The sequence below is a fragment of the Mytilus trossulus genome, chromosome 2 (assembly GCF_036588685.1).
Source record: "Mytilus trossulus isolate FHL-02 chromosome 2, PNRI_Mtr1.1.1.hap1, whole genome shotgun sequence".
NCBI lineage: Eukaryota > Metazoa > Mollusca > Bivalvia > Mytilida > Mytilidae > Mytilus > Mytilus trossulus.
This window is the reverse complement of record NC_086374.1, coordinates 80,247,517-80,272,016: the sequence shown is the minus strand read 5'-3', so window position 1 is coordinate 80,272,016 and position 24,500 is coordinate 80,247,517. Positions and strand designations below refer to the sequence as shown.

The 24,500-nt window shown below is 32.0% G+C and overlaps 1 protein-coding gene and 1 long non-coding RNA gene across 3 annotated transcripts; one reads left to right on the top strand and one right to left on the bottom strand.

Annotated features, from left to right (window-relative positions):
* The first annotated feature begins 246 nt into the window (after positions 1 to 246).
* Positions 247 to 22,540, top strand: LOC134705439 (uncharacterized). 2 transcript variants are annotated; one of them, XR_010105566.1, is made up of 3 exons: positions 247 to 262; positions 21,019 to 21,204; positions 22,464 to 22,540. It is a non-coding gene; the product is annotated as an uncharacterized LOC134705439 (long non-coding RNA). The 2 variants fall into 2 exon arrangements; XR_010105567.1 differs by lacking the exon at positions 247 to 262 and adding an exon at positions 16,443 to 16,457.
* LOC134708091 (outer dynein arm-docking complex subunit 4-like) lies at positions 1,873 to 10,922 on the bottom strand. The gene is made up of 12 exons (XM_063568389.1): positions 10,614 to 10,922; positions 9,636 to 9,767; positions 8,968 to 9,121; positions 6,888 to 6,949; positions 6,303 to 6,474; positions 5,314 to 5,523; positions 4,637 to 4,844; positions 3,920 to 4,006; positions 3,333 to 3,529; positions 2,908 to 2,976; positions 2,364 to 2,585; positions 1,873 to 2,124 (listed from the first exon to the last, which is right to left on the bottom strand). Exons 1-12 carry the CDS (start codon positions 10,725 to 10,727, stop codon positions 1,937 to 1,939), a joined length of 1,815 nt encoding a protein of 604 aa, XP_063424459.1. The 5' UTR covers positions 10,728 to 10,922; the 3' UTR covers positions 1,873 to 1,936.
* Positions 22,541 to 24,500: the final 1,960 nt, after the last annotated feature.

Genomic DNA, 24,500 nt, shown 5'->3' with positions numbered 1-24,500 from the left:
ACAAAGTTAAAGTGTTACGGACGGACAGACTGATCACTATAGGGCGATGCCCTTATTACTTACTGTAATTAAAAAAGGGTAAGGTTGAGATTATAACCAACAACTATTTCCACCCAAAATGTTCATGTGCCAGGCCCATTTCATGAACCTTATGTTAGAACTTTGTGATTTCATGTCTTCTTCTTACTTTCTACTTGTAGTTGGTGCACTCGACTCCAGTCTTAATTTACTATAGCCAGGATTGACAGTTTTTCTATGAAAGGTCAGTGGTTTTGACTTTAAACAAGAATGTGTCCCCAGTACATGGATGCCCTACTCACATTTTCTATGTTCAGTGGACCATGAAATTGAGGTAAAAACTCTATTTTGGCATTAAAATAAGAAAGATCTTAATATAGGGAACATGTGTACTAAGTTTGAAGTTGATTGGACTTCAACTTCATTAAAACTACCTAGACTAAAAACTTTAACCTGAAATGTGACAGACGAATGAACATACACACATCCCAGAAAACACAATGCCCCTCTACTATCGTAAGTGGTGCATAAAAAAAAACACAATCAGCAATCAATCAACATGCAGAATTGGGTTTAAAAGGCAGCTCATTATTGGTTTTTTTTCTGTTTTTCTGTACAATTACACCACATCAGTAAACCCCTGTCTATTGTAGCATGTATGTTGTCCTGTTATGTTTTTGTTGTGGATTGAGGTATACTAAACATCAACTTTTATAGATCCTTGCAAACACATATATTTAGTCACTTGGAATGAAGAATTTAACTTGAGCATTTAGCTTAATTAAGTCAATGAAGCATGAAAAAAAGTCGGAGGGATCAGTACACAGAATAATTTGAATGCAGTACAATAAGTTTTGGAGAACTGATCTGAGATATAGAAGATAATCCAAGTAAATGAAGTAACTTATAAAGCTCCATGTTTGAAGTATATTTGTGGCTCTATCTACTGGAATCTGATGCAAAAAGAGGCGGCTAAGTCAATGAAGGATGAAATGTAGGTCAGAATATCATACATGTCTTCTCACTGTACCTGTTATTGCAAGAGGCAATAAAATAGGTGAAACCAATCTGCATTTATTAGAGAAAGTCAAGTAAACCAATAGAAGTTGTGTTACTTTAAAGTCAGGAGAAGAATAGAACTATCAAAACTCAACAAGTTTTTTTTCAAATTTTTTATTGTTCAACAAGCCAAAAATAATACGTAACAATCTTGTATAAAGAGTATTTTGTGGCAAGAAATAGAATGTATTTGTAAATAAATAAATAAAATATAAAAAAAATATCATAGAATCATAAGTTTACTCTGAATAAACATCACAAAATAATACTTATTATAATAATACTGTTCTGTACAGGCATACTTACTCAAATTATTGGCAGATAATTTAAAAAAAAAAAATTTACTGCTTTCTGTAGGTATGTTCAAATAACTTTTTCTAACAAATAGAATTTAGTGTTAAACATTTTGCACCTTACAAATTATAACTGAACACCTACTACAATTGTAGGCATTTATGTAAAACATCAAATAGGAATAAAGTCATTTATTTTTTTACACAAATATAATACTGATAAATTAAGTAATGTCCAAAAGATCATGCTTCAAGTGTAAGGCTTTCTTTTTTAAGTCATTTAATAGCTTATAAGAATGGCATGTACGTTAAAAAAAGTTATACAATTGTTTTATTCAACAAGAGAAGTAAAGATCTACTTTCTATTTTCCATCCCTATTTATGTTCACTCCAACTTTTTTATCTGTAAAAAGAATAACTTCAAGCTCAATTAAAAAAATACTGGCTTATAAAAAGTTCTCTTAAACTTAATTTTATTAATATTTTTTAGCTTTCTGTCAACAAAATTAAAAATTTTACCCCCCATTAAAAAAAAGTACAAAATTATTTATTTGTTTTGTTTAGTTTTATGTCTCTACTCCATCTTTTGATTCTCTATCTTTTTCATCTTTGATTTCCTCCTTATTTTCCGGTTCTTCTGTCTTACTTTCATTCTTTTCATCTGTTGTTTCGTTTAAAGACTCTTGTTTATGGCTATCACTGTCTTTACTTCTGGGTGTTACAGGCTTTTCATCATCTTTTTTCTCTGATTGCACTGAAAGACAATAAATACAATTCTTAAAAACATATAAACAAAAATTTCATGGTTTATTTTTTGGTAATGTAAGCATTTTTTTTTAATCAAAATTTATATATTTTCTTTCTATTGTGAAAACTGAACCAAATACTGTGGTAAAAATGGCTGACTATTTTTTTTTTTTTATCTAAAAACTGATAAAATGAATCATGAATTGGAGCATCTATTAAATAAAACAGTAAACATCCTTATGTTACCTTCTTCTGCTTCTTTGCTGGTTTCTTTAGCATTATTTGTTTCATTATCTTCTTTTTCTTCCTCTGCCCTCTGTGATGATACAGCAGTCTGAATTTCTCTCTCTCCTTCTTCATCAATCTGCACTCGTTCTTTCTTTGCACTAGTAGATGTATTTCCCTTGGCTATCTTTTTATTTACGTCGTCCATAGCTTTCTTGATGGCTGACTGTGCTGATGTGTCACCTGTAATTTGTTTAACAAGAAATAAAATGGCCATTCTATGTAAAAAATTGAGGATTATTTCCCATCTATATGTACAAAGTTAAATAAAAATTTAGCTTGGTTCATCAGTACAAGTTCACTCTATTGGTGACAAAAGGTTACATGGTTTTTATAATGTGTTCAATTAGATGCTGCATGTTTCAGTATCTTTCAAATATTTTCTTAAGCATTTGTTGATGTACAATGCAAAACTGAACAGATTTCTTGAAGGCACACATAGCATCAACTTCCAAAGTCAAATTCAAAAGTGAAACATGTTTACATAAAAAGTATCAATAATTACCTTGTGATTTTGCTAGTTCCAGTGATGTATCAAATGATGTTAATGCTGCACTCAAGTCACCAAGTTTGACTGAAAATGAAAAAAATACATAAAATTATTTTAAAATGACAACATGATAAAGTTAAATGGCAAAGCAAACATATAGTAGCCCTACTTTTAATGCTTATATGGTTTGCTAGAACTGATTGATAGCATTTTATGTGCACATTTTGTGTTAAATCATATTGCCTCCATTTATTTTTATGCAAAAATACAAAACATTTATTGATTAATATCCTTTTTTGATCATCTATGGAGCCAATATTGAGCTTGGCCTATTGCCTCTGTAAATACTGATGTCAAAGAAACATGGAATGGTATTGACATTATAAATCTATACAGTTGCATATTTCCCCACTTTCTTAGCAGTAAGTTATAATCTTTACCCTCAGATTGTGCCACCAATACTGATGCCTGTAGCTGCCACATTTGATCCTCAGCCTCTTCAGCTGCCACCTTTGACTTTTCTCCATTCTCCTTAGCAGTTTCAAATTGACCAATTTCTAGATAACAACGACCTATTTCATGATATAACCATGTGCTCTCTAATGCAGATTTAGACATTGGTAATTTCTTTTCCCACCTTAAATATGAACAGTAAACAATTATTTAAAGCAATTATAAATACTTTTGGTAAATTGGTGAGATTTATATTATTCCTATCTACTTTTCCCCAGTAACATTTCATCTTAGAATTTTTTATATTTGGTAATAGTTTTACCCAGTTCATACTTCAATATCATTTTTTGTTAAAAAAAATAAATTCCCCAATTAGAAAATACATGCAATATTAAAGTTTTCAGGCATGAAATCAAAATTTGCACCCTGTCAACCACAAGGGTTCTTATAACAACTCAATTTTTAAACAGTAAAAGACTTTTTTCAACCAGAAAAAAGGTAAACAGATTATTTGGTATTCATTTGGATAAGGTCGATCTCATTCCAACACAACTCACATATTTCCAAAACTTACACTTGTACTGCTTTTTCAAAGTTTCCATGTCTGGCATGTACACGACCTAAATTATCCAAACCTCTTGATACAGCTTCTTCCATATCACTGCAATAAATAAATTCATATTTAGAATGAATACATAAAAATTAAACAATTTTAATAATATTTTAAGAATCATTTATAAAACTAGCTATCCTTGCATTTTCACAAACAAGGGAAGTAACTGGGAAAACTTCCAATTAGTGTGTTTGAGTAGTGAAGAATCTAATAACAAGTCAATTTCAATAAAACAAAAACTTTGAACTCATTTGAAAAAAATGCATCTATCACAAATTGTGTAAAAATAAGCACTTGCAAAACCTTAAAGATACCAAATCAAATCATTTACATCTGATATTATATTGAAACATTTAACAAAATATCTGTGTCTAAAGAAGAACTTATTTTATCAAATTAAATTTACAAAATATAAATGAACCTAAACCCTGAAAAAGTGAACATTTTAGAGATGCTTTTATCATCAGAAAAGAAGGTAAACAATAGAGAACCAACACTTAATTCACAACTTCGAACATTTTCTTTAAAAAAGAAAATCATTCTACATTTGCACATGCCAAAATCTTGAATTATACTAAACAAGAATTAATGCATCTATGCCAAATACATTATCAAAATTTGCCAAAATGTGAAAACAGAACTATAGATTAGATATTATATAGTCAATATGCCTCTTACTTGTCTTCTCCCATACTCAGGTCAATGTTATGATGCTCTAGTGATTTGTCATACTGTCCCATCTCTAGGTAGGCGTTTCCTATACAACTGTTAAGATTAGCTAGGACTTCAATCTTATTTGGCACTTGTTCTGCTGTGAAGCTGTTTACAGTATTAAGACATCGCTGTGATCTCTTTAAAGCCTCCTGGTACTCTCCTTCAACTTGAGCTTAAAAAAAAATAACTTTTTTAAACACAGAGTTACATAAATGTTTACTAAAACTAATATAAAACAGTCAGAAGATACAGATTGATATTCAAACTCAAAGTAGAAAGAACTGACAAAATAATGTCAAAAATTCAAACAAGTCAACAAACGCTTAAACTTCATCACTACAACCTCTTGGTTCAATAGCTTCCTTGAAAACAGCAACCCACTTTCAAGGAAATCATGTTAAGAAATGCAAGCTCTACAGAGTCTGGAATTATTGACCATGATTATTTTGCAAGCTCTTCAGAGTCTGGAATTATTTACCATGTTTATTTTGCAAGCTCTTCAGAGTCTGGAATTATTGACCATGTTTATTTTTTGGAGAAAGAAAAACTCTAGATAAACTCATAGAACTAAGTTCCAAATTAAGCCAATACATAATTTAAATTATCAATCATATACACATAAAACTCTTAATTATATTTACCTATATCTATCTTTTCTAATTCTCTGATGATAAAATCATTAGGTGCAAGTTTTCCTGTGTGAGTATCAGTTCTGTTGCGTTGCTGTGCTCTTTCATGTTTTCTGGCATACATGGGTTTTTGTTGTCTCCAGAAATCTGTTCTGGTATCCAGATAAGACAAACCCTCAGTAACCAGAGTGTTAATCACCTTTCCAACCTCTGACCTTGAATCTGAAAATATAAATACTTTGATTAAGTTTTTGAACTGACAAAAAAAACAAGTGTTAATCAACTGGCATCTTAGGAAAATCAACCACTAACTTAAATATTTATTTATAAAGAAAACAGCAAAAAGCCAAAAGCCAAAGATTTATCTTAATGTCTTTATTTACAAGAGTTACTTCCCACTTGAGCAGGAATAAATTATTACAGATACATTCTAGAGGACAATTCAAGGGAGCAATATCATGATATTGCTTTTCTATATATATTTATTGCTTTTTACTTTCTTTAATAGTGAAACAAATATTTAACAATCTTCAATCATAAAAGCTATCTTTGTTATTATTTTTTCTTACATTTATATAAAGCTTAAAAATATAGTATTTATTTTGATGCCTGAAATTGTTGCTTAATGTATGACATCAGACTGTATAATTTGGTGCCTAAGAAAATAGCAAATTTGTTTTTTGAAAAATAAAAATAAAAACTTAGAAGGGAGACAACTGTATTGTATTTTAAGCTTGTTGTATATAAAGCTTGGTTTCACTATCATATACATGTGAACATATGTGTATCCATTAGCACCCCTTTGTGTTGACAGGTAAACTCAATTTGTGACAGTAAAACACTTTGGAAAATGCCTACACCAAGTCAGGAATAAAACTATTGTTTTCCACTCGTTTTGTAAAATGATATAAATTAACCTATGATTTTCATGGATTTAAACTTTTTTCTATTTACCTTCAGTTGGAGTTCAGTATTTTTATTAACCCTTTAAAAAAATGTACCTGTTTCTTTGAGAAGTTTTTCTAGGTATTGTCTGTCACCATACAGTTCTCCTAACAGTTGTTTTATAGTTTTTTCACTACCGACCGGTTTACTTGGATCATACTGTCTACGTTTGGGTGCTTGTGTAGTTGTCTTCTTATATGTACTGTACTGCTGTTTCTTGGGCTTTTTCTGTAAGAAATATTTGATAGACAAATTCATCTAAATATTTAATGTATATATATTTCAAACAAGTATTGTCAATTGAACAAAAATTGGGCAAATTTTTTTTTTCTATTTCAATCAAAATGAAGTCAACCAATCCAAAATGACTTGGATAGACAGTTGACTTGGTACTTATATGAGATCCAGTTATATCTATCTACAAGATTGAGAACACATTTTTTGTAATAAATTTAAAAGATAATATTTTTATATGCAATAATTAAGAAATTGTATGTAAAAAGTATTATCGTTATCATAGTATTAATATTAATTGATACATACTTATTGTAAAATGGCTGTTGCTTGCTTCAATGTATCTAGGTGTTTGCTATAAATCTTTTTTTTTAAATGCATTATCTAATAAATATGTACAAAATTACCTCATCTTGTTGGGCAAAAAATGTTAAGTCACCTTCTGTGGTCAGTTTGACCTTTTCTGGAGCTACAAAATCGAGAATGATTAAAAATTATGTACTGTTAATCAAAATATGGGTACATGCATTCATTATTAGTATTGGTGAACAATTATTGCGATTTAAGAAAATGTTGCATACAAAATGAATAAATTCTTTTTTAAAATTGGATTTTTTTTAAAACCTATAACATATCATATATCAATTATTTTTCTAAACATGCTAAATTGGTAGCATCGCAAATATTTCTTTAGTTTAATAGATGTACATATCTTCACACTTTCAGAAGTTGTCTCCAGTTCTAGATTTCTGAAATATTTGTCTTTAATGATCAAAAAGATATTTAAGACTTTTTCTTCTTCATAAAAACAAATTTTTATTTATTGTTCATTTGTTATAATAATTATTCACAGAGTGATAATGTTTGTGTATTTTAGGAGAAGTATATCAACCAATTGTTATAATAATTATTTACGGAGTGATAATGTTTGTGTATTTTTAGGAGACGTAGATCCACCAATTTCAGTGTTCAACAAAATACAAATTTGTCACAACCAAGTAATCAAGTGGTAGTGAAATCAGTAATCAAGTAATCAAGTGGTAGTGAAATCAGATTTTCTTGTCATTCCTCTCAAATTGCTTACTAACTTAGTGGTACAGGCAAAAAACTAAATGAGTTTATAGTACATACATTGACATATATGTTACAAACAATAAACTAGAGGCTCTCAAGAGCCTGTGTCGCTCACCTATTACTGTATTTACTGATGTCTGTCATCTTGGTAGGTGGGGTCATTAGACACTTTTTTTTAAATAGATATGATTGTGGCCACATTTAGTTTATTATGGCCCATAGTTTTAGAAAAGAAGATTTTTGTACAAGTTACAAAAATGACGAAAAGTTGTTCAAAATTGACTATAAAGGGCAATAACTCCTTAAGGGGTACTCTTAAATTTTTTATCATGTTGACTTATTTGTAGATCCTACTTTGCTGAACTAAATTGCTGTTTATAGTTTATCTTTATCTATAATAGTATTCAATATAATAACCAAAAACTGCAAAATTTCCTTAAAATTACCAATTTTAGGGCAGCAACCCAACAACGAGTTGTCAGATTCATCTGAAAATTTGCGAGGGGATAGATCTTATTCTGATGGACATTTAAATCTTGATGGTTTGCCCTAGATGTCTTAATTTTTAAGATATAAATCAAAAACTGCATTTTACCACCATGTTCTAATTTAAGCCATGTCAGCCATTTTGTTTGTTAGGCAGTGTCATCGGACACATTTTTTAAACTATAAACAACAATGATAATTATGGCCAAGTTTGGTTTAATTTGGCCATGTAGTTTCAGAGAAGAAGATTTTTGTACAAGTTACAAAAACTGACGAAAATTTGTTAAAAATTGACTATAAAGGGCAATAACTCCTTAAGGGGTTGACTGACAATTTTAGTCATGTTGACTTATTTGTAGATTTTACTTTGCTGGACATTATTGCTGTTTATAGTTTATCTCTATCTATAATAGTATTCAAGATAATAACAAAAAACTGCAAAATTTCCTTAAAATAACCAATTCAGGGGCAGCAACCTAACAACGGGTTGTCCGATTCCTCTGAAAATTTCAGGGCAGATAGATCTTGACCTGATCAACAATTTTACCCCAAGTCAGATTTGCTCTAAATGTTTTGGTTTCAAAGATATAAGACAAAATATACATTTTACCCCTGTTCTATTTTTAGCCATGGCGACCATCTTGGTTGGATGGCCAGGTCATCGGACACATTTTTTAAACTAGATACCCCAAGGATGATTGTGGCGAAGTTTGGTAAATTTGGCCCGGTAGTTTGAGAGGAGAAGATTTTTGTAAAAGTTTACGGACGACAGACGACGGACGCCAAGTGATGAGAAAAGCTCACTTGACCTTTCAGGTCAGGGGAGCTTATAAAAGGAGATATTGCAGAGATTACAATTCTACTGAAACACTCTGAAAATAAAATGCATATAAACTTTGCATATAGACATTGAGTAATAACACCTACATCCAACAGAATTGTCTATGGCTTCCTGAGCTTTCTGTATTCCAAGTCTGAATTCCTGTAACTCAGGTCGAAGTTTGTGACCTCTGTGGTAATATACAAGGGACATCTCAAAATCTCCTTGGTAGTATAATGCTTGTGCTTTTTGATATACACCCTACAAAAAAGAATTCAATATTATTTATATATTACAGAATTATAATATAAATGGTAAAAAATCTACTAACAATATAAATAGATTGTATTTATTAAGTGCAAATTTTAAGGTCTTGTACACTAAAATTACTGAAAAAATTAAAATGCAATTAAATAGTTTGTACTTAATTCAAAATTGGAGCTATACATACTATAAGTTACATTAAGTGACACATTAACAAATGAAAAGATGAATAAAATGATTTTAAATCTACTGAATGGCTATCATTTCTTTTTATTGGAAGCAATAAGTCATATATGTCAATGTATGTAAGAATTCAAAAACCATTTCATAAATCTAAGTTGATTATTTTTTTGATAAAATCAATTTTTGTGCGCTTTTCTTATTTTCAATTTTATTAAAACTTTGTCTTTAAAGATATTTAACAATGTGCAGTGAGTTGCCTTCTGCAAATAACTCATCAAAAGTACCGAGAAATTTGATCTTCATCAATATATTACATGTACATTTGTACCTTGTGAAATGTGTTGTCTTCTGCAAGTGACAATTCTGCATCTTCTAAAGCACTGATTGTGTCCCCAAGTTGAAGATGACATTTTGACCGGCAAACTAAACAATTTTTGTCGTGTGGCAGTAGTTCTAATGCCTGTTAAAAAAACAAATCAGGTCAGATAGAAACAATTATATATATATTACTACATTCCTGTTTAGAGAACCGATCAAATCTTGCTTTTAGAAACAGCTTTTGTGCAGTCAACTGAATTTAATGTTACCACATAAATTTCCACTTTAAAAGATTTTCTTTTTGACTTCAATACTACATGTTTTTACTTTGTTTCCTAATGATATGCTTTTGACTTTCAATACTCTGAAAAATCCTTGTCCTGTGCCCTAGACATGCATGACATGATTATTCCCACCAAACTAGAATTATAAAAACATAAGCAAAATTTTATATCATGTATATATCAACACATGAGAAAAATGTTGGAATATTTGACTCTTTTTGAAAACTGCAATATTGGTGCAGGCTGCTAGTTCCTGATGCTTTACGTGTATTAATAATGACAAAACCATAGACACTCTTGCCAGTGAAACACTCACTAAGTAACCATCACTATAACATAAAACATGTAAAACATTGAATGAAATTGAATAACATCATAATAAAGAATATTTACAAATGCTGTTATCGATATTATAAACTAAAATATAATAATGTATTTAGATGACATTTAGTCAAATCAGGAAAAAAAAAATCTCTGGGCTTTTTCTTTGGAAGGGGGAGGGTTGTAGGATGAGTGTGGGTGTTATTTTATCACAATTCTGATTTAACTACTCAATGTCACTTCTCTTAAACGTACAAATAACTTGTTTACTTTCTAGTCTTTTACGAAAAATGAGGTTGAAAATTAAATAATATGAAAAAGGATAAGAAAATGCAACAAATAGGAATGCAAGTTTTTCCCCACACTTTATCTAAAATACCCACTGTAGTGTAGCTTTCAATTGATTTTCTGTATTCTCCTTGCTTAAACAACGAATCTGCTTCAGCCTTGTATATTTCAAAAGTTCCCTTGGGTCCATCTTCATCGCCGTCAAACATCTTGCAGTATTTTTCTTTTCTTCTTTCAGTCCGGTCAAATTTTTACCACACTCTGTCAACTTCCGGTCTATAATTTACCATAGAAACGTCAATGATGCGGAACGTACTTCACTCACTCACGTGCAATTTCGCTAACTTATTTACCGCTTTCTTTTAAACGCTGGCTGTCTTTCCATAAATTTAGTATATCTTGTACAAATTTAACTATATTTCATAAATTGAAATTTCAAACATAGCAACGTACCAAAATAAAGAAAACTACAGGGATTAAAAATAACAAAAGAAATTAAGTTCATTAGAAATAAATAAACCAACGGATTAACGCCGGATTATACCTGGATAATTATTAATAATATTGCAGGCATTTAACTATGACTCGTTATAAGCAAATGTGACATGTATATATATATATACTTTTAACAGAGACACATAATAATAAAATAATTGTATTATAAAAAATATATGTCCCTGCTTGTAAAAAGACATGACAGACTAGTGAATTAATAATATAAATATAACTGCCATGTTACATTGGAAAACTGGTATGAGCGTCTAAGAAGAAAGGACAAGAAAGTGACTTCGATCGATACTTTTGCCCTTATCATGATAAATTTCAGTAATATTTGACTTGAAATGTACATACCGGCCGTCTGTTAGTGTCATTTCTTTTTTAATAGCAAACACAATTATTTTGATCTGATTCAATATAGTTTAAGATAATCATACTTATGATTTTAACACAAATCTTAAAATCACCAAAATCATATCTTATTTTATTTTCTAGCAACCACTTTTATAAATAGTTATCAAAGATACCAGGCGGATTGTAATTTAGTACGCCAGTCGCGCGTTTCGTCTATACATAAGACTCATCAGTGACGCTGGTAGTCAACATATTTATCCAGCATGTTCAGCCAAACAAGTTAAAAGTTGAAGATGATTGAGGATCCAAAATTCCCAAAGTGCCAAATACGGCTAAGCCGGTAAATTATGCCTGGGATAAGAAAATCCTTAGTTTTTCGAAAAATTTCAAAGTTTTGTCAATGTTCAGGAAATTTGTAAAAATTACCACAGTATTGATATTCAAAATGTGTCAACACCGAAGTGTTGACTACTGGGCTGCTTCACATCGTTACCTATTTCATCGTCCCACTTCACAGTACATAGTGAGTATGGTGAGTGCTAATACCGGAGGAAAAGGGAAAGGTTAATACACTTGTAGCACAGGCACCCGCACAGGCACCCGCATATATATGCACTTGTCTCAGATTTTTATTTTACGACAAGTGCCTGTGACTTGTAAGCCACTATTTGTCAGTTCTACAGCAAGACAGAAAATAACGACGTCCTTGGTACAGGATGATATAAATTCGCGATCAAAAGGCACGTGGGTGAAGTAACATAACTTATTTAACATACTTATTTGACTTCTTATTAAATCAATAAATTCTTTAAATATTCATATTGAAGAAAAAAATTAAAAGTCAAACAGTTCTGGAACGCTCAAAGTGGGTCTCATTGGGGTCTAAGCGTGACGCGGGATTGTCGATTTTTCGTAAGCGTGAAACGTGAAAGTCAAATCATTGTGTCGTGAAAACGGGAAATGAGGTCTTGCGGGACCCGGGAAATGACAAAAAAATGAGAATTGGTTACGTACAAAGTGTAAGCGGGATACGGGAATCTGACAAACAGTAAGCGGGATCCGGGATCGGAACCCCCCCAATGAGACCCCCCTCAAAGCCATAGATATTTAAATACATAAGTGATCTTAACGTATGTATGTCTTGCTCAGTCCAACGTATTACATGCGAAATTGTTTTTTTTGTTTTTTTCTGTTTTCAAAATAATTTATTCATTTATATATTTTATCTTTATTTTTATTTTATTTATTTTTTCTGTATTATTATTGTTTTCTTTTACTTCAATTTTCCGTCTTTTGATCCATATTTATATATATATATTTACTAAATATGAGTGCCTTGTTACACTTCTCAAACTAGTACTGGAGAATAACAACTTCTCTTTCAATGAAAAACACTATCTCCAGATAGACGGTACTAGTATGGGCACAAAAATGGCACCGTCATATGCCAACATATTTATGGGCCAACTTGAAAAACGCCTCTTGGCTAGTGCTCCATATCAGCCCTTATCATGGTTCCGATTCATTGACGATATTGATTTCAAATGGACAGATTCACAAGAACATCTTAATGAATTTCTAGAACACTGTAACTCTTTCCACCATTCAATTAAATTTACATCTGAATTCTCTATGGAGAAAATTAACTTCCTCGATACTACGAGTTACATCAAGAACGGAACCATTATAACGGACCTTCATACCAAACAAACGGACAAACATCAATTCCTTTCTCCAAAAAGTTGCCATCCTAAACATTGCTCCCGTGGTATCCCATTCAGCCAGGCATTACGAATCAAGAGAATATGCTCTAATGAAAATACGAAAGATGCTAGACTTGGACAACTTCGTAAACATCTAGTTGTTCGAGGATACAATAACAACATCATTGATAGCGCTTTCGAAAGAGCAAACAAAACTAGTCGCCAAGAACTTCTTGAGTACAAAGATAAGAATAAAGCAGCTAACAGAACACCCCTTGTACTCACTTACCATCCTGATTTTAAAAATGTGTCATCCATTGTTCAGAAGCATTGGAAAATTATAGAAAATGATTTAAATCTAAAAAAAGTATTTTCATCACCACCCGTCATGGCCTTCAGAAGACCTAAAAACATCCGTGACAAATTAGTGACTTCTGTATTAGTAAAGCAGCCTACTCCATCGCCCGGTTGCTACAAACAATGTGGTCGAAGGAATTGTTTGTGTTGTAAAGCTGCCAATACAAACAGTTCTTTCATCAGCTCCGTTACTAAACAAAATTATACCATCTACTCAAATTCCAACTGCAAAACGGAGAACTCAATTTATATATTAACATGTGACACTTGTGGCATTCAGTATGTGGGAGAAACAATGGACAAATTTAATATTCGGCTTAATAACCATCGTTCATCGTACAAAACCAATAAAAACTGTCCTCTCACAAGACATCTTCGTTCTACGAAACATCCTTTTGAAAATGTCACTTTCCAAATTATAGAAGTCAACACCGAGTGGGACACCACGGCGAGAAGGAGAAGAGAAAACTTTTGGATCCACCAACTCCACACTTTAGAACCTGATGGTCTTAACGAAAAAGACGAGAAAAGATACAGGAAAGATAAAGAATAATTTAAAAACAAAGCATCGTCCTTTTTATCCCGTAATATCGGCCAATGGACGTTGCTAATTTCAACTTCCAATTATGTATTTTTAAGGCAGCTAAATCCAAGAGCAACATATACATGGAGCTGCAAAAATTTATTTATTTTTTTATTTTTAAGGCAGCTCAATCCAAATTCAACATAGACATTGAGCTGCAAAACTTTCTTAAAACATTTTCTTATTTTCAAGGCAGCTAAGTTCAACATATACATTGAGCTGCAAAAGTTTCTTATCATCTACATCCGATTTCACCTGGATAGATGCACGCTTGATAAAGCTAGTTGGTCTAGCGAAATATTGCGTTTATTTTCATCATTTTGTAAATATTTTAAACATTCTTATATTTACATATTAAATAGTGTGTTAAAATTACATTGTTAGGCAATCTATATTTACTAAATAGATATACCATTCTTTACATGCATGCTCATACATATATTTTTGTATTATATTGCTATATATATGTTAAATGGAGAAGACTTCATAAGTCTGTTTGACTTGTGTCTTATCCAATTTGTACTTTAACAAATAAAATATGTTTAAACTAAACCCGCGAAATTTAAATACTCTATGTATTTTATGTCTCTGGTTTTATTTTGGCAAGTGTTGAACCAAAGAGTTTTTAAATTTCACGGGTTATTCGTTGACTGAGCAAGACACGGATCGATAACGGTATCATACTTTGGATATTTTCTAAATAAAAAATTGGCGTTTTCTGTGAGAAAAAATTGTTTCACAGGAAAATTTAGGAAGTAAGTACAAAACACTACATTTATATCTTACGGACCAGAAAACATAATACCCCAAAATGGGGCATAAAAATATGAGCAGGACGAGATCCCGAGTTAGTTAACATGACTGAAGTCGGAAGACAATAATTTTGGCAGTTATTTTATATGTAAGATTTTATACCGTTTTTTTGAGTTTTTGGCTATTATCTTGAAAATGACAATTAAGGATAATCGGGATATAAATGAAGAAAGAAACTTTGAAAAGCAAAAAAATATCAGCAGGATAGATCTACAAATATATCAACATGATTGAACTTGTCCTGTATGAAACCAATATTAATATACGTTTAAAGTTAAACCCTTCTAAGATTCCTACCTGAAAGTTAACCCTAATGAGTCTCCTACCTGAAGCTAAACCCTTTTAAGATTCCTACCTGAAAGTTTACCCTAATGAGTTTCCTACCTGAAGGTAAACCCTCATAAGATTCCTACCTGAAGATAAACCCTCATAAGATTCCTACCTAAAAGTTTACCCTTGTAAGATGTCTACCTGGAAGTCTACCTTAATGAGTTTCCTACCTGAAGGTAAACCCTCATAAGATTCCTACCTGAAGATATACCCTCATGAGATTCCTACCAGAAAGTTTACCCTTATAAGATTCCTACCTGAAAATTTACCCTAATGAGTTTCCTACCTGAAGGTAAACCCTCATAAGATTCCTATCTTAAAGTTTACCCTTATAAGATTCCTACCTGAAAGTCTACCCTTATGAGTTTCCTACCTGAAGATAAACCCTCATAAGATTCCTACCTGAAAGTTTATCATAATGAGTTTCCTACTCGAAAGTTTACCCTTGTAAGAATCCTACCTGAAAGTATACCTTCATGAGTTTCTTACCTGAAGATAAACCCTCATAAGATTCCTACCTGAAGATTTATCATAATGAGTTTCCTACTCGAAAGTTTACCCTTGTAAGATTCCTACCTGAAAGTATACCCTAATGAGTTTCCTACCTGAAGGTAAACCATCATAAGATTCCTACCTGAAAGTTTACCCTAATGAGTTTTCTACCTGAAAGTTTACCCTTGTAAAATTCCCACCTGAAAGTCTACCCTTGTAAAATTCCTATAAAGTATACCCTTCATACCTGAACATACCAATAATGCGACAAATGCCATGTGCAAGTCATCTCTGTGCTAATTGAATAACTTGAAGAATCTGAATATTACCTTCTTTGCATGTTGTTTATGCGTTATATTCTTCTTGTCCAGATTCTTGAATTGTAAGCTATGCACAGGTCTAGAAATGCGTTTATTTAGATATGCACCACAGGTACGGGCCCACCAGAATGAGGCTTAGAACAATGAGTCGATAAGAAGTTATTTTCAGATATTGGCATTCATAAGTGCAAAAAATGCATGTTTATTATACGACTTACACGCATATTTCATTCGATGTAACAATAATAATGGCTTCAGCCTTGTATTGTTAATGTATTGTGAAATATAAATACTAATACATGTAATTTGATATTATCCTGTTTTAATATGTTCCTACAAACAAACTTAAATTGTGTTTTCAGACGCGATTTATTCACCTAACATTTTATTTTATAATTACAGCAGTTTTGCATTTGAATTTGACATGAATATCTGGTTGTTTTATAGGTTAATCCAGTCTTAAGTATGTTTTGCTAATTCTTGCATAATGTAAGTGAAACATCTGTTAAAAAAACCTGGCTTTTGTTTACTATTTAAAGTAGCATCAACCTGCAAATTCAATCAATTGCAAGATGAAGTCAATCCAGATGTTACTCGCAGTCTTTGTTGTCGCCTCTCTGTGCGGTATAGGTAAGAACGCTTTGTTTCTTCTCCGATTCTTACAGCTAATTTTGTATGCATGTAAAGCAAGAATTTCGTTAGTTTGCTTGCTTTGTTTGTATATTGTACTATTGTAATTGGAATTGCGTCCACTCAAATATATATTTATTATTTGAAGATGTCAATATTAATTAAAAAGCTTGAGTTAATGTTTTTACCAACTGAGCAAGCAAGCCTACCAACGTTTTACTCTACAAGCATTAGGAATTTAGCTGTAAATATATTTTTCCAGTAGTTTTTCATTTTTGTAATGAAGTATATTCCGAATATTTTTTAAATGTTCAACCTTTGATAAGAGGAAAACATTTTGATAAACAAATTTGAAAGAGGAAAGCCAGTAAGAATTATCAACACATAATATACTTACAGCTAGTAGGGGTTAGTACCACATTTGAAATATATTTGATCAGCACCAAAATCTGATCAATGAGTTGAATCGGAGCTACCGACACCATCTTATACCATCAATGTCCCTTTATATATCAATAATGCAATAGTATTAACACATTTAATTCATCTGTCGTTTGTAATACTAGTAAACACAAAAATTGTTCTGCTTACTTTGTCCAAATTCAGAAGTACACAATCAAAATCAGCTCAAAACCCTCAATATCTCTGAAATGCGAGGCACAAATTGTGAAAGAAGTGGATGTTCAATAAATATGAAATTTCTACGAAACGAAAAGAAGGGATAGTTAAGGTAAGGCATGCTTTGTTATATTGGAATATATAACGCTCATTTTACAACAGATATACTTTTAAAATAATGATGTCATAACCACATTTAGAGTATATTCTTAGTTACATGGTGTGTAAGGGACCAAATACGATATATATGGGACGACAGCGAAGATCGAATCCCCATATCGAATGTACTGACCTGACCCCATGTATATCGTATTAGGTCACTAGCACACCGTGTAACGAATTTATCTTATCGACTATTTTCACTTGCGGTATTTTGATTAACTACCTACCAAAGAGATCAAATCTTCAAATTCAATACTCAATTAGTATAAAGATCTTACTTGCATTTATCTATACAGAAAACAATGTCAAAAGTAACAAATTTGTATCTTTTATTTTTTTTTATGAATTTATTTCAATCGTTCAATTTACATGTACCAATTTCTTCGTCTGTTGAATCATTTCAGATTTCTTTTTTTCAAATGGAAGTAACTCCGTTATGTGAACAATAACAACTGTTTAGCATCAATTATGTTTTATGAACTTATTTTAACCCTCCATCACCAATTTCTTCGTCTGTTGAATCCTTTCAGATGTTTACTCAACACTGTGTTGTTTTTATTTAGGGTTGTGGGAACTGTTTTGTTTTGAAAAGGAAGTAACTCCTTACTAACCCCATATGGTTGCTAACCCTATATGGTAACTAACCATGCATTTTTTTTTAGAGCATCCTATAAGAAATATACACATGTATGGTCACCACGTTGTAGTCCGTTAAAGAATCATATCCCCATAAATCTATAGGAGATAAGATAAATGTAATTACAATCATAAGTCTTCTATATGTTTGATTGACTGTTGATATGCTATGTCTATTTCGTGTGCTGATAAATTACCGTCTCTCTTCTTTTTAGCTCACCTGGCCCAAAGGGCCAAGTGAGCTTTTCACATCACTTGGCGTCCTGCGTCCTGCGTCGTCCCTCGTCGTCCGGCGTCGGCGTCGTCCGTCGTCGTTAGCTTTTAGAAAAATCTTCTCCGCTGAAGCTACTGGGCCAAATTAAACCAAACTTGTTTAAAAAAAACGTGTGGCGTGACCCGGTCAACCATCCAAGATGGCCGCCACAGCTAAAAATAAAACATAGGGGTAAAATGCAGTTTTTGGCTTATAACTCAAAAACCAAAGCATTTAGAGCAAATCTGACACGGGTAAAATTGTTTATAAGGTCAAGATCTAACTGCCCTGAAATTTCAGACGAATCGAACAACCCGTTGTTGGGTTGCTGCCCCTGAATTTGTAATTTTAAGGAAATTTTGATGTTTTTGGTTATTATCTTAAATATTATTATAGATAGAGATAAACTGTAAACAACAATAATGTTCAGCAAAGTAAGATTTACAAATAAGTCAAATGTCCAAAATGGTCAGTTGACCCCTTCAGGAGTTATTGCCCTTTATAGTCAATTTTTATCTATTTTTCGTAAATCTTAGTTATCTTTAAAAAAATCTTCTCCTCTGAAACTACTGGGCCAAATTAAACCAAACTTGGCCACACTCATCATTGTGGTATCTAGTTTAAAAAATGTGTGGCGTGACCTGGTCAATCAACCAAGATGGCCGCCACGACTAAAAATAGAACATAGGAGTGAAATGCAGTTTTTGGCTTATAACTCAAAAACCAAAGCATTTAGAGCAAATCTGACATGGGGTAAATTTGCTCATATGGTGAAATTTATCTGCCCTACAATTTTTAGACGAATCGAACAACCTGTTGTTGGGTTGCTGCCCCTGAATTTGTAATTTTAAGAAAATTTTGATGTTTTTGGTTATTATCTTGAATATTATTATAGATAGAGATAAACTGTAAGCAGCATTAATGTTCAGCAAAGTAAGATTTACAAATAAGGCAACATGACCGAAATGGTCAGTTGCCTCCTTCAGAAGTTATTGCCCTTTATAGTCATTTTTTAACCATTTTTCGTAAATCTTAGTTATCTTTTACAAAAATCTTCTCCTCTGAAACTACTTGGCCAAATTAATCTTAACTTGGCAACAATCATCTTTGGGGTATCTAGTTTAAAAAATGTGCGGCGTGACCCGGTCAACCAACTTAGATGGCCGCCATGGCTAAATAAAGGCAACAGTAGTATACCGCTGTTCAAAACTCATAAATCAATGGACAAAAAACAAAATCGGGGTATCAAACTAAAACCGAGGGAAACGCATTAAATATAAGAGGAGAACAACGACATATCACCGAAACGATACACACACAGAAACGGAAAAAGCATCAAACAAAACACCACGAGAATAACAAATATAACATGAAAACCAAATACATGAATTTGGGATAGACAAGTACCGTGCCACGTCTTATCTCAATATCTCAAAAATAAGAGAAAACACAAACGACTCAACGTTAAAATGCAACACACACATAAACGAACAATAATATAACAATGGCCATCTTCCTGACTTGGTACAGGACACTAAAAATAAAAATAGAACATAGGGGTAAAATGCAGTTTTGGGCTTATAACTCGAAAACCAAAGCATTTTGAGCAAATCTGAAATGAGGCAAAATTGTTAATCTGGTCAAGATCTATCTGCCCAGTAATTTTCAGACAAATCGGACAACCTGTTGTTGGGTTGCTGCCCCTAAATTGGTAATTTTAAGGAAATTTTGCTGTTTTTGGTTATTTTGAATATTAATATAGATAAAGATAAACTGTAAACAGCAATAATGTTCAGCAAAGTAAGATTTACAAATAAGTCAACGTGATCGAAATGGTCAATTGACCCCCTAAGGAGTTATCGTCCTTTATAGTCAATTTTTAACAATTTTCATAAAATTTGTAAATAAATTTTTATTAACATATTCCACTGAAACTACTGGGCCAAGTTCATTATAGATAGAGATAATTGTAAGCAGCAAGACTGTTAAGTAAAGTAAGATGTACAAACACATCACCATCACCAAAACACAATTTTGTCATGAATCCATCTGCTTCCTTTGTTTAATATTCACATAGACCAAGGTGAGCGACACCGGCTCTTTAGAGCCTCTAGTTTTATACTTGCATTGCTTCGTTGGTTGTTAAATTTGTGACTGTTTTGATTTAAGGAGATCAGGTATGAACACTGACACTAAGTCAAGAAAAAGAATAAATACATATACATGTTTAATGTAATTATATTATTCTTTTATTCACAATATTTATGTGGTTTTTAGCTTGATTCCGACCAATGCTTATATTCCAAATATATATGTATATGCCTCTTTTATTGTTGTTGTTACCAATTATGTAAATCAATTGTATCTGATTTTATGCCCTTTATGGGCCCTGTAATTTGGAAAATATAAATAATCTATTCTATTCTATTCTATATACTCATATTTTTAGTCATCAACTTAGTATTATTCTTAAGCTTAATCTGTTAACAATCAAAATGCTACACAAAAGGAGGATATTGCAAAAATTACAGTCGCTGCAAAGGAAACACTTTTGACAAAAAGTCTTCGAGCGACTGCTCACGTGACGTAAATGTTTTTTCCAAGTTAAGTAGCGATACAGAAGTTTTCACATTTCAAAGTTGTAATAAATATACAAGTGATGTTTTTGAAAAGATAAACAGTGTTTTTCTTTTAAACTGAAATCAAATTCTCATATACTTTATCATTCAACATGTCTTAAATTTCTTGTAGTGATTACATCTTCCGACTCTGACAGTGGTGATTATGGTTACAAACGTAGAAATGGATATTGCACTAATAAAGGTTATAGGGGTTGTGTATCAGGATATACTTATTATAGCAGAAATGGAGATTGCAAATATGACAATAAGTCGTGGAGGTATACTTGCAACTCTTATATAGGATGCTGTCTTCCGCGTGAGTATAAACATCTTTGGAGATCATCTGTTTACAAACACAAATTACAATAATACATAATACAAAAGTTCCTTTTACCCAAGTCCTTATTCAACCCGAAGAAGAACACTTTAAGAACAGACGCAAGGCACACTATCAATAGCAGCTTATCCGACTTTGTAAATGATAAATTAAAAAAAAAGTAAATCACAAAAATAAGAACTCCGAGGAAATTTTAAAACAGAAAGTCCCCAATCAAAATAAAAAAGCAAAAGCCCAAGCACATCAAACTAATGGATAACAACTATCACATACCTGACGTGATACAGGCATTTTCCTATATATATGTAGAAAATGATGAATAAAACTTGGTTTTATATCGGCTAGCTAAACTTCTCACTTACATGACAGACAAACAAACAAACAAACAAATATGTAATAAAGAAGCACAAAAAGGCATATTGACGACATAGCACATTAGTAAAAATGAAAGGCAAGACTACAAAAATCACCAGAGACAATACTGAACACAATGGCGTGATGTGAAGGTACAGAGCCACGACATACATGTATGTATCAAAGAAACACAAACAGGCATATAGACATAGCACATTAGCAAAATATAAAGTCAAGAATACCAAGTTACCATAGAACAATATCACAATGACGGGAAGTATAAGTATAGAGCCAAGTCATATGTATCATAGAAACACATAAACGCATATAGACAAATAAAACTATCTTCTCTATCATGTCGACGTGATAAAAAAAAACCGTGAACAATCGTATAATCGATTTTGCTTTAGTCAATTCATACGCTTAGTGAAACACGTACTCTGAATAATTTTAAGTCACTGATATGTCTTTTGTTGACGTAACACCCGTACAAGAATGCTTTATATAATGAGTTGATTACAGATAATATATATAAAAATAGAAGATGAGGTATGATTGCCAATGAGACAACTTTCCACAAGAGACCAAAATGACACAGACATTAACAACTATAGGTCACCGCATGGCCGTCAATAATAAGCAAAGCCCATACCGCATAGTCATCTATAAAAGGCCCCGATATGATAATGTAAAACAATTCATTTTTACAAATGTAAATGAACACAATGTATTTAATAATTATATTCGTCCATCATATATATCTTATATACTAGTAATTCATATTTGGTTTAACAATGAAGGTTTAAGTAATGCTTTTGATTTTGTTTTCCAATTTGAACAGTAATCTTTTATAACTTTTTGTTATTCTTTATTTTGTCTCAAAGGTTACCAATCTAGCAAAAGATTTGACTGCATAAAAAAATACGACTGTCCTAGAAATTACTTTTATTATAACAACAGAGGCATCTTTTATTATACTAAGACGGAATACTACAATTGCAAGTCTTACAAGGGATGCTGTCTTCGTAGTGGTAAGTAGCTATATAAAATAAAAATATGTTTGCTGAACGTTGACTTAAGTCTTAATCCGTTGATAAGGGCAGCGATAAATTAACTTCCTACAATGAAAAAAACCCCAACACAACTAACTGTTGGCTATAGAATGCCACGTCATGTCAATATGTGACAAAATTTAAACAAAAATCATTACCCTGATTTGTGACAGAACAAGTAACGAAAAGCATATATGTCAGAAAGCTCAACAAAGAAACACCAGATATGCAACGTACGAGAAACGGAAACGTACCGTACAAAACGGATGTCGAACGTACATCCAACGGACTAGTACCACATAAAACGGACACCTAACGGAAGCGTACCGGATTAAACGGATGAACAAGATATGCGGAAAAATTATAGTCGACACTAATAATACATGTCAATCGCATAAATGTTCAAAATGTTTCTGTGTAACTGGATTTGGTTTGTTCTTCAAAATGCCGCCAAAGGACAGTGTCTGGTCTAAATAAGAGCTGCTTGATTGTGAAGACGTTCCCTGACTCTAAGATCGATTTATCCGTTTCACATCCGTTCATTGTCCGTTTTATCCGTTATACGTCCGGTAGAAGTCAGTACTTCAGATACAAAACGGAAACGAAACGGACGAGTACAGTACAAAACGGACGCCTACTGGACGTCCAACGGACATTTCATCCGTTGGACGTCCTTTCAAAGTGTTGAACATACTAAATATTATCCACCGGACAGAACGGAAGTCGATTGATAAAACGTACGCTAAACGGACATGCAACGGGTATGGACGGACGTCTAACAGATAAGAACGGACGTCTAACGGACATGAACGGATTGAAAAAAAAGTTATCCGTTAGTCGTCTGTTCATGCTTTCCGTTATGGTGTGACCTGTGCTTAATAGGGAGCAAATATATTATCTTCCGTCGTTTATTTTTTATTTTTCCAATTTTAAACAGAAATGTTTAAACATAGAAATTAGAAAAAAACAATTATTGCTCTTACTTTTGATTCTATTAAATGCAAGTTCTCTTAGAAAAGTTAGTTTTTGCATTATAATAAGGGAATCCTTGATAAATTAAATCAGCAATCGCAACAAAGAAACAGTCAGTCTTATTACATTTATCAATTTGATTAAATTTGTATGAATCTTTGCTGGGTGTGGCCTAAAACTGGTATTCATAACAATACAGCAGCAAGTCGGATGTTAAAGGAGCGTGCAACTGTTGTTCATAGGAATGCTTTCGATTGAGTGTGATGACGAACCATTCATAAATATTGCCAAGAAAAACAAATATAGCTTTAGTCATATCTTCACAGTTCCAGAAAGAATATCCAGCAAATAAACCTTTTATCATTACGAAAGATGGCACTAGATAGTTGCAGCAAATATAAATTTTAAATAAGATTTTTCTCAAAGTCAATTGAATAAGTACGATAACTGATAAGATTGTTAACAAATAAAGGAAGAATTTAGTTATATATGTTGTGTACAAGTTATCATTTTGTACAAATTATAATTTGTACAAAATAATTGTACAAATTATGATTTGTATTTTGACTTTGTACAAATTATAATTTGTACAAAAAGTGTCTGTACACATTATAATTTGTACAAAATAAGGCTTAATTTCACTTATAACTTGTACAATATTTTACATATAATAAATTTCAAATCAAACGTTAAAAAAAAATTAATTTTGATTACGAATCAATATGAAACACACTGGTAACTCTATTTACAATACAATTCAATGATATATAGTGCTCTTATTTGTTAGAGCAGATAAGCGAATCGTGACACTTTAATTACACAATACATTGTCCTTTTTGCATTTACACTCCAAAATTTTACAACCGCCTTTACATTTGCAAGAGAGATTATAAACCC

Bases quoted from the DNA above. Each gene is read 5' to 3' on its own strand.
- LOC134708091 (XM_063568389.1), bottom strand. From the start codon at position 10,727: ATGTTTGACGGCGATGAAGATGGACCCAAGGGAACTTTTGAAATATAC. The intron at 5,524-6,302 runs GTACATTTTTTT...TTATATTTTCAG, and splicing joins AAAACTTCTCAAAGAAACAG to ATTCAAGGTCAGAGGTTGGA. The intron at 4,845-5,313 runs GTAAATATAATT...TTTTTTTTTAAG, and splicing joins ATTAGAAAAGATAGATATAG to CTCAAGTTGAAGGAGAGTAC.